The sequence below is a fragment of the Bos javanicus genome, chromosome 3 (assembly GCF_032452875.1).
Source record: "Bos javanicus breed banteng chromosome 3, ARS-OSU_banteng_1.0, whole genome shotgun sequence".
Taxonomy (NCBI): domain Eukaryota; kingdom Metazoa; phylum Chordata; class Mammalia; order Artiodactyla; family Bovidae; genus Bos; species Bos javanicus.
The window spans coordinates 102,360,605-102,377,675 of record NC_083870.1 but is presented as its reverse complement, the minus strand read 5'-3'; the positions used below and the strand labels follow the sequence as shown (position 1 = coordinate 102,377,675).

At 53.9% G+C, this 17,071-nt stretch overlaps 1 protein-coding gene across 12 annotated transcripts in view; it reads left to right on the top strand.

Moving 5' to 3' along the window:
* ST3GAL3 (ST3 beta-galactoside alpha-2,3-sialyltransferase 3) overlaps window positions 1–17,071 on the top strand; it is a 214,112-nt gene that overhangs the window by 192,904 nt on the left and 4,137 nt on the right. For 7 of the 12 annotated variants that reach the window (XM_061412192.1, XM_061412199.1, XM_061412193.1 and 4 more), the window contains 3 exons: window positions 14,392–14,538; window positions 14,715–14,861; window positions 16,959–17,055. The exons of 2 other annotated variants lie outside the window; for them this stretch is intronic. In XM_061412192.1, coding sequence (XP_061268176.1) covers window positions 14,392–14,538; window positions 14,715–14,861; window positions 16,959–17,055 — 391 coding nt within the window. The remainder of the gene's footprint in view (window positions 1–14,391; window positions 14,539–14,714; window positions 14,862–16,958; window positions 17,056–17,071) is intronic. 3 more of the 12 variants (XM_061412196.1, XM_061412195.1, XM_061412194.1) reach the window with 1 other exon arrangement.

Genomic DNA, 17,071 nt, shown 5'->3' with positions numbered 1-17,071 from the left:
CTCCCCCACTCTGTGAGGTCTCTCTGACTCTGGTCATGTGGGGCTCCCCCTGTTCCCAGCCAGGTGACCCTGTGATCGTTGCACAGGGACAGCAGACCCCTCACCTCGAGGGTGCCAGTTCCCAAACTCTAAATCCTGGCCTCTCTCCATGTTGTACTTTTACCACTGACTTGTGGCTGGGTCCCGACCTGCCACTGAGTCTGTCTCCACTCTGGGAATGGTCAGGTTCTGTACTCACTGTTCTTGGCAGACAAGGATCTGGGCCCCTTTCTTTAGAGAGCTTCTATGGCCAAGTAGGGTCAGACTGCTCCTCTGTGGACCACCCACTGAGTCCCCTCCTGAGCCCTCTGTCTCTCAGCTCTGGGCCAACTTGTCCAGGCTCATTTCCACCTCTCCCTCAACCAGCTGTCACCAGCCAACCCAGGAGAAGGGCACTGCAGAGTTCAGGCCATTCATCTTCCAATACCCAAGCCTCTTAGCATAGGAGAATGATGACAGAAGCCCTCTGCCCACAATAAGAAGCTAGCTGTTCTTTCTGGAGGTTCAGAGGAGAGCTGGGGGGGATGGCTGGAACAGTTTCTCCTGCCTATGGAGGTCTCAGTGCAATTTGGTTTAACTCCACAGCCTTTTCCCAAGCAAGGCCAAGGGCAGGCAGAGTCAAGTAGGTAGCAAGGAGAGCGAAGACAGAAGTCAGGTCCAGAAATTCAGGTAGGTGGGACAGAGGGGAAGGGAAGCCCATCTAGAGCCAGGCTGAATGTGGCAGCCCAGTCCTCTGGGGCAGGTCTGGCTCCCCAGAGGGGAAAAAGGGGCTTGGCTTCAGCCAGTCTGAGCGGCAAGCAGGCCCACTGCCCACGCATAGTAGGCAGAGTGTCGGGGCTGAGCAAGCAGCCTGCTGTTTTCAAGACCCTAGTTCTCAGAGCCCTTCTCTTTACCTTGAAGGCAAGAGAATTAGAATCATAGGTAGGCACTTCTAAGGGAGAAATGGGAGGAAATTGGGTCTGCCCTGGTGAACCCCAGAAAGCCTGGGGGCTGCTTTCTCACCCTGCCTTCTGCCCATCTGCTCACCTGCTTCTGGAGGGCAGGGCCCTGATCCCCTTTGCTTGTCTTACCCCTCCGGGCCCAGCCACCACAGATGACCTGGTCTTGGCTCAGACACTAAATCCTGCTTCTTGCTGGGCAGACTGGGATAAGACAGGCAGCCCAAATCAGGAAGCCAGGCCCAGGTGGGCCGGTCCAGCCAGGTGGGTGTTGTCACATGATCCTCCCAGATTCAATTAATTCAGGACTCTTACAAGTCACCAGAAGGGGTAAGGAAAGAGAGAAGAAAAGAAAGGAAGCCAACTAGACTTGGAAGGCTCAGTACACTCAGGCCACTCAGGAAGCAGACAGCAAGGCCTCACTGTTCCCCAGAGACTCAGGAGCTCCCTGCCCGGCCTGACCTTGGTGGCAGGCCTGTGCGGGGACCTAACTGGAGCAGCTGGGGTGAAGAGCTGTGGGCTGTGCTCAAGCACATGCTCACTGCGCTGATGTCTGTGTCCTGTCCTGGCCTTGCCCAGGGCTTCAGGACCAGCCCTGTGGTCCTTGCTGAGGACTCCGTCCCAGAGTTGGGGGATGTGAGTGGAAAGGGGAGAGGGGAGTTGGGAGAGAGTCCTCTGAAGTTCATGAGGCTCCTGGCGCCAAAGTCAGAGATAGATGGGGCCTTTAGAGTGAGTGGCCAGAGGAAAGCCAGTGATACCCAAGGCCTCTCCTCTCCCAGCACCCAGAGTGGGCCCGCCCAGGCCCTGCTGGTTACCCTGGAAGCTTCTTTGGCGCCTCCTCCACCCCAGGCCCAGGGCTCATGCCTTCGCAGGACCTCTCCCATGCACTGTTTCAGACTCTTCTGGCAGTTGTGTGTCTGGATGGTGCTCAGTCATGTCTGACTCTTTGCGACTCTATGCACTGTAGCCCACCGGGCCCCTCTGCCCATGGAATTTTCTAGGCAAGAATACTAGAGTGGGTTGCCATTTCCTGCTCCAGGGTCTTCCCGACCCAGGGATTGAACCCCCATCTCTTGAGTCTCCTGAACTGGCAGTCAGATTCTTTATGCCTGCGGCACTTGGACTTCCCTCCTCTGGCAGCTGAGACCTGGTAAATGTGGGGAGGCAGCTTCTCAGGCCTGCCCTGTATGGTGTCTGGCCGCAGATTTGACCTGCTCCTGCAGTGATGTTTCTAACCGTGCAGCCCCTGGGCTACTGGAGTGCTCGCTGCACCTGTCTGGCACCTCACATGCAGAATTCTGGCAGGAGGCAGCTCTGTGTTCCAGAGCCAAGGCCTGGCTGGGCAAGGCTGGAACAGGTCTTAGGCTTCAGCTGTGGCTCAGTGCCTTTGTAACCTCCTAATTCCCAGGAGTCCTGATGGGGTATGAGAGTGGGGAAGATGTAAGAAAGGAAGACTGTACAACCCAAAACCTAGCCTGTGCTAGAGCTAGCCATGCTTTCTCCGTCCACACAGGAGCACGCCTCTTTGTGGCTACTTGATTTCCTGATTCACTGGGTGGTAGCACAGGAACGGAGAAGGCAATGGCACCCCACTCCAGTACTCTTGCCTGGAAAATCCCATGGATGGAGGAGCCTGGTGGGCTGCAGTCCATGGGCTCACAACTGAGCAACTTCACTTTCACTTTTCACTTTCCTGCATTGGAGAAGGAAATGGCAACCCACTCCAGTCTTCTTAACTGGGGAATCCCAGGGATGGGGGAGCCTGGTGGGCTGCCATCTATGGGGTCTCACAGAGTTGGACACGACTGAAGTGACTTAGCAGCAGCAGCACAAATAACTCCAAACAAGTTACCTTTTGAGGCCGTTTATTTCTCAGATCTCGGGAGACCAAGCCATCAAGCAGGTAGAGGAGCTCCCAGCAGGTCGTGTGTGCTGAGTGCAGCTCAGAGGCGCCCCCGTGGGCCGCTGAGTGGGGAAGCTGAGGTCAGGAGGGAGGGAGGAACTGGGGACACAGCGGCACAGGTGTATGTAGGTCCACGGAGCAGGGCAGCCAGCAGCTCTCGTGGAATTCTGGAGGCACATCTGGCTCCGCCCCTCCACGCAGTCACTCATTGGTCAGGCGTTCTTGGTGCTGTCACTGAGCTAGAAATGCAGAGTCGCTCGGTCTAATGGGACAGACTGTCCCCAAACTAGAGTCCTAGCACTGTGGCGGGTGCTGTGCCCTGAGCTTCCTCCTCCTGGTGTTTGATGAAGGCTGGAGATGCCCTGTCCATTGTCCTGAGGATGGAGCTCTGGGACCTGGACTGGACGGGACATGTGAGCATCCCACGCTATGTCCCCTGCCTCTGCCAGCCTCCCCACCACGCCCCAGGATACTGGTCACCCAGCACTCCCAAGGCCCCGGGAGCTGCTTCCCAGTCCCCTTGGCGGCCTCCTCCTCTTCGTTCGTTCTTGGGCAACCCAGAAAGCTGGCCTCACTGCTGAGCAGCTCTGACTGGTCATCCATTCAAGAGGCCCTGAGACCTGGGCTGAGTTGGTGGGTGTGGTTCCCACCCAGCAGTGGGGAGAGGAGAGGACACTGGCTAGGGGTTAGCCCCTGGACAGCCTTAACACAGGCCTGACCTTCCAGCTATTGTTTAGTCCTTGGGGGAGATAGGAGGGATCGGAGAGGCCAGCCAGGGCCCCACATTCATGCACAGGGGGACTGGACCCTGAATTTGAGAGACAATGTGGTTGAAGAGGAGAAAGCAGCTTAGGCCTTGAAGTCATACAGACTTGAGTTTAAATTGAGACCCTGTCACTTGTGAGCTGGGTTCCCTTAGGCAAATCACCTAAGCCCCTGAGACTCCTCTCGTCTATAAAACAAGAGTAGTACTATCCATCCTTCAGGGTGGGCTTAAAAGTTAAATAAGATGAAATACAGAAGCACCTGGCACGGTGTGTGACAATTATGTTCTGTCTGCGGCGATTATGGATATTTATCATAACTGGTGATGGTACTACTGGAGGAGCCCAGTTGCACTAGGGAGTGGAATCTTTGTCTAGATTGTAGGGCCTGACCTAGGAAATGATCTAAAAGCAGGGGTCAGAGGCCAGGCCTAGAAGAGGGAGAGACATGGGGCTCCTGGTGAAAGGCCTCATGGTGGGCTGGCAACCCAGGAGTCCAGGAGGCAAACGGCCCCCAGGTGCCCGCATGTGTGAGGCCTTGTGGGACCAGGCACCCAAACCCAAACCATCTGCACCTGCACCGGTGCCCTAGTCCAGGCCCGAGGAGCACAGAGCCTCTGGCCAGGCCCTGCCTAGCAGCAGCTCAGTGTGGACACCACCTTGCCTCTGGGGAGACTCAGTGCAGGGCACCTGAAAAGCGTGGTGAGGCAGGTAGACACCGTGGCCTCCTACTGCTCAGCGAGTCCTCTGCTGAGCCAGCTCGGTGGTCCTCACCCCCACGGTCTCCTTTCCAGACCTCTAGACAAGCTCTCCTGGGAGCCATTTCCTCTGAAGCCATCTCCAGTGGACACAGCTCTTTCTCACAGATCTGTTATCCCCTATTATACCAGGAAGGTTCCCTGCACTTGCCCCACCCCGCATCCTGCCCCTTGCTCCTTCACCCCCAGGAAAGGTGCTCAGGGGTTGGGGCTCCCGTCATCACCTGCTCTGCTCCTCGTCACTGTCATCCGTGGCCTCCCGGTTACTCATCTCACAAACGTTGTTATTATTGTCTCCCTCCTCCTCCTCCTTCCATCATCCTCATCATGGCCATCACTAAGCTCTTCCATTTGCTAGCTTTCTTTGAATTCCTTCATTCAGTTCTCACTGTGACCCTGTTAAATGGGTGCTATTATGACCCCCATCTCGGGGTTTAGGAAACTGAGGCATAGCGAGGATGAGTTACTTGCTAAGATCACACATCTAGTTAAGAGGTAGAGGTGAACACAGACCCAGCTCTGACTGCCGTCTCTGGATGCATCTCCCCCTACCTTCTCAAGAACTGTCCTTTTTTGTTGATTTTCTTTTCTTACCTCTCTAATGGATCTTCCTCTCACATTTATAAATTTGTTCAGCCTTTTTTTTTTTTTCATTTTCTCACCTCAAAAATGAAAGCCCCAGCAACTTCCCTGGCAGTCTGGTGGTTAAGACTCCACGCTTCCACTGCAGGGGATGAGGGTTCAGTCCCTGGCTGGGGAACTAAGATCCTGCATGCCATGCGGTGTGGCCCCCAAAATTAACCCACAGCATAAGCCTCCGTGATCTGGGCCTTCCAACCCCTTTCTTGTCCCGGCCACTTCTTCTCGGACTGCACGTTCCTTTGGCCATACCAAAGTGTATGCCCAGTTTCACACCTCCACATCTTCCCGAGGCGATATTAGACGCTCCTCTTCTGAGCCCCCACAACACCCTATTATACGTAAGGGCTTTCTTACCTGTCGGCTTGTTTAAGCTCCTGGGGAGCAAGGAGTGTCCTATTTATCTCTAGGCCCATCACCTCCAGAGATGTTTGAGACGGAGCTGGCATGCATTAAACAAATAAATCAATGTGGAAACTGAAACCCAGAGGGAGGCAGGAACGTGTGGCAGAGGCAGGATTCCAACCCAGGTCTTCTGACTTGGTGGGGCTGCCTCCCTCCTCATGGCCCCAGAGAACATTCTTTTAGATTCAGACCGTTGCGTTCTCCTCTCGCCTCTTCTGGGAATCTCTCTCCTCTTAGCCATGTTTGATCTTCTTTCTGCAGTTCCAAGATCATTCTCCTTGATAAAAAAAAAAAAGGAAGAAAGAAAACTAAACAGCCCTTCGCCTCTGCCCCGTCCAGTTGTCTGTCGGCATCATACAGCCAGCCCCAAGCCGGCTCCTCTTTTTGTTCATTGCTTTTTCCAAATATAGCCTTCAAAAAGGTTTCTGACCGTGTCCTCATAGCATGCATCAAAATAAATTCCAAATGGACTAAAAAGTAAAATATAAAAATACAACCAAAGGAAATTTTGAAGAAAGTAAAATAGAAATCACATCTCTAGCGGGAAGAGAATTTTCGAAGGACAGAAGTGCTAGGAAAAATCATATTTGATAATACACGAGCACTTAAATGTAAACAACAGCCAAAAAGCACTGGATACCACAAAACTTTGAAAAGTTTATTTAGGAAATATGACAAATGGTTATTATCATGAAAGTAGACAAGAAACCATTAGGACCCCAGCAGTTAAGGGGCAGGAGACTCAACTGATCACACGGAAGGAGATATAACTAGTGAACAGCAGCAATCTGTTTAACCTTCCTGGCAGAAAATTCATGTAAAAGCAACAGGATGCCACTTATCACCTATCACATCTTCAGAGAATGTGTTTGAATTATAATACATAATTCTGGCAAGAGTGCAATGACAGGTGCTCTCAAAGGCGACTAGTCAGAGTGCAAATGGGGACAAGCTTTTTGGAAAGGAAATGACATTTGGCACCAGGAGCCATCACCCAAGGGAAGGAAAAATCTGCCTACAAAGGTTTTTATTATAGTGTTATTGATAATGGCCAAACCCAAATATAACCTAAGGAGTTTATTGTGAAAAGTATGGTTCAAGTAGCAGATGGCAGATAAAGAAGTAGCCCAAGACCCTGCAGAGGCTGCGGGCACCTAGACCAGCCCGCACAGCTGCTCCTGCCCCCACTCCTTTGGTGTGGGGGTCACTGGAACAGCACTGGATTCCGCACAAGGAACAAAAGTCAGCCTCTTCCTCTGCCTCCGCCCACTCCTCTGAGTTTCATTTTCCTCTTCTGCACAATGGAGATAGTGAAAGCTTCCCGGTGTGGCTCCGGTTGCACAGCTGTAAGGCGCCACGGGACCCCTGGCACACTGTGCTCGCTGCAGGTGGCATCACCTTCTGAGAAGGTCAGGCCTTGCCTTACAGAGCTGCTCTTGAGGGCCGGAGGGAAATGCCCATCCCAGGCCCATCCTCCCCGGTACTGGAGACCCCAGAATTTCTTACCATAGCAGTGCCAAGTCCACTTCTGTGCTTTTGAGGGTAGAACACATCTCCCTGTGCAGACTCCTAAGTCCAAGGACGATGTTTGCAGAGGCTGTGAGTAGAACTTGGGTGTGCAGACTGGGCAGTCCCCACATGTGTGCACAGTACTTCCCATGGTGTGAGATGGGACTGGGTGAGAAGGGAAGGGGAGAGCAGGTGGGGTCAGGCTCCCCCTGCACGCCAGGCCAGCACCAGTCTCCAGGAGTCAGAATTCTCAACTCAGACCTGGCCTTCTAGGTCGTTTTTCAAGGGAGGGTAGAATACATTTTATTTAACAGCTTGGTACCTTGACTAGTAACATATTTAGAATCTAAAATTTAGATGTGGTGTGTGGACATCCATTGGTAATTTTGTCCCTGGTCTCACAAATCTTAGGGATAAGCCTTCATGGATGTGGTGGCAGTGGCTGGAGGTGACCTGGGTGGAGAGGGGACCAGACGGTGAAAGGTCTTGTTAGCCAAAGTCACATCAAAGAGCTGGGACTTCATCCTGTGGACTATTAATAGCAGAAACTAACAAGCTGCCTTTGTGCCAAGCGTATTATGTGTGTGGCTTTTCATTGTCAAGTCACAGAAACATGATGAAGAAGGACTGAGTCCTATTTCCCATATTTTGGAGATGATGGTAATGAGAATTTGAAGGGGTAAAGAACTTTCCGAGGGAATACAGTGTTAGTGGTTAGGATTCAAAAACAGACCTACCAAATTATTAGGGCATTTCACAGGCAGAGTGGACTGACAAGGGAAGGAAGGAGGCAGTTGTGGGTGGATCTGTGCAGGAGCCACAGACCCGGTGCTGCTTGGTTGGGGAGAGTGAGAGGTCAAGGGCGAGTGAGGATTCAAATCTGAGTTGTTGGGGAGGAATGGTGGTGGCTGGAATCCTCAGGGGAAATGGATTGGGTCAGAAAACAAACCTCTCAGGGCCTTGGTTTCTATAGGAGGGGACCAGACCAGATGTTCTTAAAGGTCTCTTTTTGTAGGATGGTAATCAATATTTTGAGGGTTGTCACCTGAAATATTATATTTGTACAAAAAATTAAATGGTTTAAATGGTTTATACATAACAGAGACTTCTGTATTTGTTGATTGGCTGATCCAGGTTAATTGTTAGTTCTGAAAGAGTTTGTCTGCCTGTGAATAGCCCTCTTTCAAGCTCTACTTCATTTCACTTGTAGTTTCTATAGTATTCCTGCTCTTCCTCCCATCTTAAGTTGTATACGTGTGAATATCTGGGAGATATGTCTTGTATGAAACAGTTCAGTTCAGTTCAGTCACTCAGTCGTGTCCAACTCTTTGCGACCCCATGAATCGCAGCACGCCAGGCCTCCCTGTCCATCACCAACTCCCAGAGTTCACCCAGACTCATGTCCATCGAGTCAGTGATGCCATCCAGCCATCTCATCCTCTGTCGTCCCCTTCTCCTCCTGCCCCCAATCCCTCCCAGCATCAGGGTCTTTTCAAATGAGTCAGCTCTTCGCATGAGGTGGCCAAAGTACTGGAGTTTCAGCTTCAGCATCATTCCTTCCAATGAACACCCAGGACTGATTTCCTTTAGAATGGACTGGTTGGATCTCCTTGCAGTCCCAGGGACTCTCAAGAGTCTTCTCCAGCACCACAGTTCAAAAGCATCAATTCTTCGGCGCTCAGCTTTCTTCACAGTCCAACTGTCACATCCATACATGACCACTGGAAAAACCATAGCCTTGACTAGATGTGTGTGTGTGTGTGTGTGTGTGTGTGTGTGTGTGTATAAATAAGTATGGCAAATGTTTTCAACCTCTTTTGGGATCGTTCTCGCATCATAGTGGGTGGAAGCCCCAATGGTTCAGTGGTAAACAATCCGCCCGCAGTGTAGGAGCTGTGGGAGACACGAGTCTGATCCTTGGGTCAGCCCTTGGAAGAGGAAGTGGCAACCCACTCCTGTATTCTTGCCTGGAGAATTCCGTGGACAGAGGAGCGTGGTAGGCTACAGTCCAAAGGGTCTCAAAGAGTTGGTCACGACTGAGAGACTAAGTGTGCATATCATAATAATCATACTGTATATTGAGATATTTGTAGATAGTCCTGGGTTATAAACTCCTTTTAAGTAAGGAAAAAAAAGACTAGACCTGTGCTCTGAATTATCCTGACAAGCTGCCTCAGTGGGGCAGTGGAAACCCTCTGAAGATTTTAGCCTTGAGAGGGTCAAGAGCAGATTTGTGTGGAACTGAAGGCAGGCATGATGGAGGCAGGGAGGCCTGGTGGCTCCTGGGAGTGACCCCAGTGAGCTGGTGACCTGTCCTCAGGGGGTGGCAGCCCGAGGCGGGAGTGAGCACACCTGCCCTGCTCCTAGCTGCAGAAAGCCAGCCTGTGGTCAGGCCCTCCATCCAAGACCTCTCATCTTGGCAGGCAGACTGCTCGCCTCCCGACGGAGGAGCAGGAAGAAGGAAGAGGCTGTAGGAGAAGCAGCATGCAGGGGCGCCGGCAAACACGGCAGAGCCCGGCTGGACCAGAACTTCTTCCCAGGTGCTCTCCTCCGGTGCTCCTGGCTGCTCTGGCAAGAGCAGAGCAAGTTGCATCAACAGGAGAACGGCGGCTCCACACACATGAGCCGGGTCCAGACTTTGAGTAAGGCAGGGACATTCCTGGAAGAGGGATTCAACCCAGCATTCGGCTCACAGGTGGCCTTGCAAGAGAGCTTTGACCATTCCAGGCCAGCATCATAGGCCAGCTTTATAGGCCTCTGTGTTGTGTCCTGTGGGTCGGGGAAATGAGATGTGAGAAGCCTTGGGGTGTTTGGACAGGCCTTCTGAACAGGGCTGTGTGCTGGGGGCAGGCCTGGCAGGGTTACCAGCGGGAGGAAGGCCTCCAGCACCCAGTGCCCTCCTGCAAGGAACCCAGGGGCGAAGCTGGTCCCCGCTTGATATGAGTCCATGAACTGGCCCGTCTGTGGCCTCTAGCATTGCCAGCCACACCCTCTGCCTCACTCTCGGCTTCTGTGACACTCATTCAGAACCATAACAGACAAGATTTATTGAGTGCTTGTCACGCGCCAGACGTGGTGCCAGACGCTGTAAAACGCACAGCACCTCACTTCATCTTCATGACTGTCAAAGACGTGCTCTTGACATCCCCATTATGCACGAGGACCTGGAGACCTGCAGAGATCCCAGGACACACCCCGGTTGCACACATGTGGAGTCTGGGTGTGGACGTGGGTTTTCCCAACTCCAGGGCCCGAGGTCCCCCAGGGCATCACACTCTCCCCACCTCCTCGTCTCTCTTACCCCCTCTGCTCCACCGACCCCTTCAGTCTTGGTGTCTACAGGGCTTTCCTCTCTTCCCACCCCACGCAGAGATTCTCAGTCTCAGGTCATCAAACCCCCTCGCCTTCAGGGACCCCGTGCCCTTCGGCAGTGGTGTGCGGCGTGTTGCGTGTGTGCCTGTGTATGACTTCTGAGGAGGGAAGCCGCAGCTTTTATTTGAGGAAATGGGCTGTAGTTGTGTTTACTTGGTATGTGTCTGCCGGGGGGACACGGTGGCGATGCCCCAGCCAGATCCTGGTCTTGGCTGTTTCTCCTTTTCCTGGCATTCCTGAGGAGGTGCTGCACCAGGACAGTGACAGGTGGGGAAAATAAAACAGCGGTGCCGGGTCCCAGCGCCCTGATGCGGGCTCTCTGGGACTTGAGACCCAAGCACAGGGCTTGTTCCTGCCTCCACCCCCACCCCCACCCGCCACGTCCCAAGGAGCTGCAGGTGTGCCTGTGACTTTGCATCTCCTGCCACTAAAGGCAACTCCAGTTGTTGTGCAGTCTGAGTCGTGTACGACAAATGTGACGCACGTGTCCTGGAATCCAAGCGGTCCCAGCAGTCATTGCTCCTCCTGGAAAACAGTAAAGGTGGGAAGAGACACAGAAGCCTCCCTTCCCTCTCCACCCTGGAGCTCTTGGCAGATTCTCAAAGGGGGCTTGAGATCCTAAGTTGATTACCTGCCATTTCACACACTGGTTCCATATGGAACCCTTTAGCACATGGGAACAGCCAAGAGATGTCTCCAAGAGGGAATCTCGGGTCTCGGAAAGACCCAGGCTCTTGAGCTGAATCCAACTCAGATTCTCCCCAGCTGTGTGCCCCCGGGCGCTTCTCTGAGCCTCAGTCCCCTCTGTGAGATAGAGTGCGTGACACCAACCACAGCGACCCTGACTCCCCTCAGAGCTCCCAGCAGGGTGGGTCCAAGAGAGGCCCTGTTCATCCTGTTTCTAGGCCCCCTTCCTCCTGAAGTGGGCGCAGCAGTGATGCTAAGGAATGGTGTGGCAGGAGGAACACTTATCCTGGCATCACAACACTCGGGTTTGCATCCTGCCCCAGCCACTTACGTGACTTTGAGCACATCGCTTCATCTTGGGTCCCACACCTGTGAAGTGGTGAAAGTTGTAGAGACATAAATAATATCTGCGAACACCGGCCTGTAGCCTCCACGCCCCCAGCTGTGCCGTCCCTGCCCTCCCCACCCCTCCTGAGCAGCCCCTGGGCTTCCTCCTCTTTGGGTGTGTGTGGGCAGGTGTGGGCAGGAACCTGGGGCTGTGGGGGTGGGGGACGATGCTGGGGCCTGCCTGGCTCTGGGGAAGGGATGGGGGCTGTGCTTGGCTCGGCACAGGCTGGTACCCGCCATTCCTTCAGCACACGGAGGGGCTTCTCCCCAGTTTTGCACAATAACTTGGCCACTTCTCCACCTTCCCCTTTCTTGCTGGGTCTTGTCCTGACCTTTACCCGCTTACACACATATACTTCTCCTGGACACAGAGGCAGACATAGGAAGAAGATGGCCTGGGGTCTGCTCTCTCATCTGTTTAGAGCTGAGACCCAGAGAAGTTTGCCCCCAGGGCTGATCCATTGTGCTGACACTTGGAGGACAGATAGAATTTGCCCAAGACAGTGGCGGTGCCACAGAGGTAGGGGACACGGGAGGGGGTGGCTGGAGCAGACAGTCCATTGAAGGCCACAGGAGACGAGCCTGAAGAGGTACAGAGGGCGGTGGAGGAGCGGGGATGGAGTTCACGTCCCCTGTCACACTTGAGGTCGATGCTGGGCCACAGAAATGAATCAGATCATGAGCCCCTGCCCTGGGGCTGATGTTGGTGTTGATAACAGCTGAGCAGCAACTGTGAGCTGGGCACTCAGCCTGAATTATCTCATTGAATTCACGCAACATAAGATAAATACCCTTAGAATCCCTAGTTTATCCATAAAGAAATGGTAAGTTTCTTGCCCAAGGCCTCCACGCAGCTGAGGGACCAGAGCCAAGTTTGGATCCAGGCCCAGGATTCTTCTGTCTTAGTCAGTTCGTGTTGCTATAACAAAATACCACTAACTGGGCGGCTTATAAACAACAGACATTTGTTTCTCACAGTTCAGGAGGCTGGAAGTCCAGGATCGTGGTGCTGGCAGACTTGGTGTTTGGTCAGGGCTTCCGGATTCAGAGATGGTTCCTGGTTCATAGATCGTGGTGTCCTCATAAGGAGCAGGAGATCTCTCCTGGACCGCTTTTGTAAGGGCACTGAACCGATTCTTGAGGCCTCTACCCTTGACCTAATCACCTCCCAGAGGCCCACCTCCTAACCACCACCTTAGGTATTAGGCAAATGAATGAGGAGAGGGGAACAAACTTCCAAACCACAGCAGGTCTTAACTCCATGTTTTCTCACCTCCCAAAGGTGAGAGACCATTTCTACCTTGAGATGAAGGCGTTCAGAAAAGGCACAAGGAGAGAGGAGACGTGAGTCTCAAGAAACAAGTGAGGTGGATCAGGTGGGTGGAGGTGGGCAGGCCGTTATAGACAGAAGCAGCAGCAGCAGCAGCAGCGGAAGCATGAAGGTGTGAATCAGCAGGCGGGGACTTCAGGTGGGCAGAAATGGAAACTGGAGCAGCAGGCGGGGTTACTGGCTGAAAAACTCAGACCTCTAGTGGGGCAGTGGTGATGTGATCCAGTTTGTATATAGAAAGATCATTCTAGCAGAGAGTGGAAAGCGGTTTGGGAGGCAAAGATGGCCCATTCTGGGCACTCATTACATGTTTGTTGAGGAAATGAATGTAACTCAACAATTACTGTGTACCGTTTACATCCTAGTCCTTCTGCTGGGCTCTGGAGGGTTAGTGGTCAATAAAACAGACACTCTAAATGGCCTCCTTATGATAATCCATTTGAAAGACGGTGAGACCTGGACTTTAGGTGGTAGCAGTGGGCATGGGAGGAAAGGATGGATCTGTGGGATCCTATAGAAAATAGAGTCAAAAGAGCCAGATGACCAATAGGACAGAACAGGCTGGAGAGATGAAGAGGGGTGTAGAAAATCGATTCCCAGGTTTCTGATTTGGCTGATTGGATGGACAGCAGAGCTTGGGGAACACGGGAGGAGCAGATCCAGGGGGACCAGAAGTAGCTGAGGTGTCCAACAACAGAGGGACATAGTCCCTACGTAGTCCAGGGGACATGCCTCCAGGCTGCAGGGTTGGTTTGTGACCTTCTCTAGCAGTACTCGGGAGCCTGGTTATAAGGGCGGGAAAGATGGATGAATGGGTTGATCCAAGTTCGTGGTTCCCCCGGGCTGGGACAAGAGTGGCAAAAGGCAGGGAGTTGAAGGTAATCACGAAAGAATGGCTGAAGCAATCTACTCGAGGGACTAGACCAGGGAGGGCTTGTATACTGAACGGAAAGGCAGGGCTGGGAACTAGAGGAAGGGAGGGAGGAAGAAGGAGAGCAATGTGTGGCCCTGGAGTGGACCCCAGGGTGTCAGGGTCCAGAGCTGCCACCTTTCCAGTCCAGTACTGCGACCCCTGAGGGAAGAATCACCCCATTTGGCGGATAAAGAAACTGAAGCTCAGAGAGCTTGTCACTTGCCCAAAGTGACCCAACTGCATCAGTGGCAGGACGGGGGTTGGAGTGTTGTTCTGCTGTGCCGTACCAGCTCACGTTCTGTCTTTATTTTTCAGGTTCACTTTAGAACAGTTGACTGAGAGAGCGAGGAAATTCAGCAGAAGGGAAAGGAGGCGAGCCCAGCAGAGCAGATAGGAGAGAGAGGGCAGGCTCCTCCTGGGCCCCTCCGTAGCGGCAAAGGGGAGGGGTACTGCTGGGCCGCTGGCTCTTCCTTTTGGCCTGAGAGGCCCCCGGCCAGAGCAGCACAGCCCCGGGCCCTCCCTGCAGCTCACGTGGTCTCCTTGTCTCTGCCCCACATCCTGCGTCCCCAGCGCACACCGAGTCCTCCGCTCCAGCCTGTTTATTCTCCAAGCCCCAGGCTCCCTGTACACACCTCATGCCCCCCACCTGGTTTCTCACTTGCCTGTACACACTTTGGGTCCCCACCACCCCCCGGGGCCCGTCATAAGCTGTGTGCCTGCTCATGCCCACTTGTGCTGTGTCTACAGAGTGCCTCGGATGGCTTCTGGAAATCTGTGGCCACTCGGGTGCCCAAGGAACCCCCTGAGATTCGCATCCTCAACCCATATTTCATCCAGGAAGCTGCCTTCACCCTCATCGGATTGCCTTTCAACAACGGTCTCATGGGCCGCGGGGTGAGACATCTGGACCCTGGGAGGGGGAGGAGGGGACTTGGCCAGAGGTGCCTTGGCAAGGAAGGATGGGGGACAGGGTGGGAACAGAGGGCTCAGTTCTCACGAGCGGAGCTCAGCTCAGGGGAGCTTCGCTGAGGGTCTCAGCCTCACTCTGCCCACCTTCCCTCACTTTCCAGAACATCCCGACCCTCGGCAGTGTGGCAGTGACCATGGCACTACACGGCTGTGACGAGGTGGCAGTTGCAGGCTTCGGCTACGACATGAGCACACCCAATGCCCCCCTGCACTACTATGAGGCCGTGCGCATGGCAGCCATCAGAGAGGTGCGGGGCTGGGCGTGGGGTAGTCCCTGGGCTGGTCGAGGGAGGGGGCAGTGCCAGCACCAAGGAGAGACTCTGTGTGTGCACAAATGAATGGTCAAGGGATGAGCCAGTGGCGGGTCTGGCTGCTCGGAGACCCCTGGGAGGCCCTGCCCCAGCCTCAGCTAAGCTGGGCCACCAGGTGTCCTGGACCACCATGTCTCTGACCACAGCATCCTGCATGTCCCTCTCCCAGTCTCCTCTTTGAGCTTCCCCTCTGCCCGCCGCCCCCTCCGCCTGCCCCTTGTCCTGGTCCAGCCCCTGCCTCCTCCTTGCTGCTCCCTGGTCGTCACGTGCCCATCTGGGTGCAAGCTCAGGGCCATCCTCCCTACTTCAGTTCCTCCATCCCCCCAGAGAACTGCCTCGCCCCCTCAACAACCTGCAGACATTGCCTCTCAGTCTCAGGATGCCCCAGTGCCTCCTCCACCCTTCCCCGTGGCAGGGCACTGAAGCTCTTTAGCATCCAGAGTTGCTTCCCAGGTGATGAGTATGTGAAATTCTCCCAGTCAGCCAGTCTCTCCTGGCCCCTCTCCCTTCATAGCAAGAGCCCCTGTGGAAAACCCGAACACCCTTTTCTTCTTCCCCTCGCCTTCTGCTGCTCCCTGACTAGACCCTGGGCATCTGCAGCTTGTGCTTTGAGCAGCTTCTCTACTCCTGCCTCTGGGTGGCGAGGGTTGTTAGAGGAAACCTCTTGTCCTTGCAGACTCACAGCTCATCAGCCCTCGTTCCTGCTCAGCAGTCTCTTACAGGCCGCCTCCAACCCACTGAACTGTTCAGGTCTTATGCTCCCCAAAGCTCCTGCCCTCTCCTCCTCCATGCAGAGGAAGGAGGAAAACTGCTGTTGCCGGGCAGGCTCTGCCCCTCTTATTCCCACTCAGCCCTTCGCCCCTCGCAGCCCAGCTTCCCCCTTCACCTAAGAGGACTCCCACCAAGGTCACCAGTGACTCAAGGCCGCCAAGTCCAAAGGACACGTGTCAGTCTTGTCCTTCCTGGTCACTTGGCAGCGCCTTCTGTGTTGACCGGTGCTTCCTCTGAAATGCTCTCCTGCTCAGACTCTGAGTCCGGCATCTCAGTGCCCCTCCTGTTCCCTCACCACGCTCTCTCATTCTCTTCCTCCTTGTCCTGGATTTCAGTCCACCCCTAAGAGTCAGCATTAACTAGGGCTCCACCCTAGACAACCTTCTTCTCACTCCGCACATTGCCCAGCAGATTCACACCCCCATCCAGGGCTCTGTTCCCATCTATATTGTTTTAGGCTTTGGGGCTTTATTCAGGTGGCCTTGAGTGGTTGCGAGTTATTTCAAGGATATAAGAGAGACTTGAGAATCTCTTGGGAAACAACCTTTCAGCTGGGCCTCCTATTTACTGGAATGGGGTTCAGGAGTAGTAAGCTCCTCCTGGGTCCAGGAGAGCCCCCGACCTGTCTTACCCCTCAGCGGTGCTCCAGCCCTGCCTCCTGTTCACCAGGACCCCATGGAGAGACCATCTCTACCTCTCTTCACGTACCTTCTTGCTGCCTCGTCCCCTGCCAGCACCCGCCCCAAATTGCTCTCACTGCTTTTACGTGCCTCCTGCTTCTGTTTACTCCTTTACTGGGTCTCTTACACATTCCTTTTATGTAAACTTTATGTAATGGCTTTCGGGAGAGGGTGAGAGGCAGTAGCTGGATCAGGAAGGGCTTTCTCTGCCATAGGAAGGAGAGTGGACTTTGCTCTGAAGGCAGGAGGGAGCTGTGGACCAGTTTTCAGCTGTGGATGACTGCATAGTAGGGTCACTGTGGCTCCAACATGACAGAGGGGTCCAGGCAGGAACAGAAGCTAGTTGGGATGCTGTCTCAGCAGTCTAGGCAAGAGATGAAAATTCACCGGAACTGTTCAGTGATGACAGGAAGACAGGGGCAAGAACTGGTTAGGATTTTAAATCAGCAAGGCCTGGAGAGGGCCTCCATTCGGAATGAGGTGGAAGGACCCGCCTTCCCTGAAGCACTGGTGGAGGCTGTTCCCTCTTCCACCTGCTGTGTCTCTCAGTTGTCTTACCCCCACCCCCTTCATTATCCTGCAGAACCATCTGGCTCCGACTCGTGGCATCTGCTGCACCACCTCCATGGGAGTGCTGAGCAGTGCTGGCGAAGAAATCAGATGGCCTGGGTTCACAGCCTGTCTGTATACCTTCCT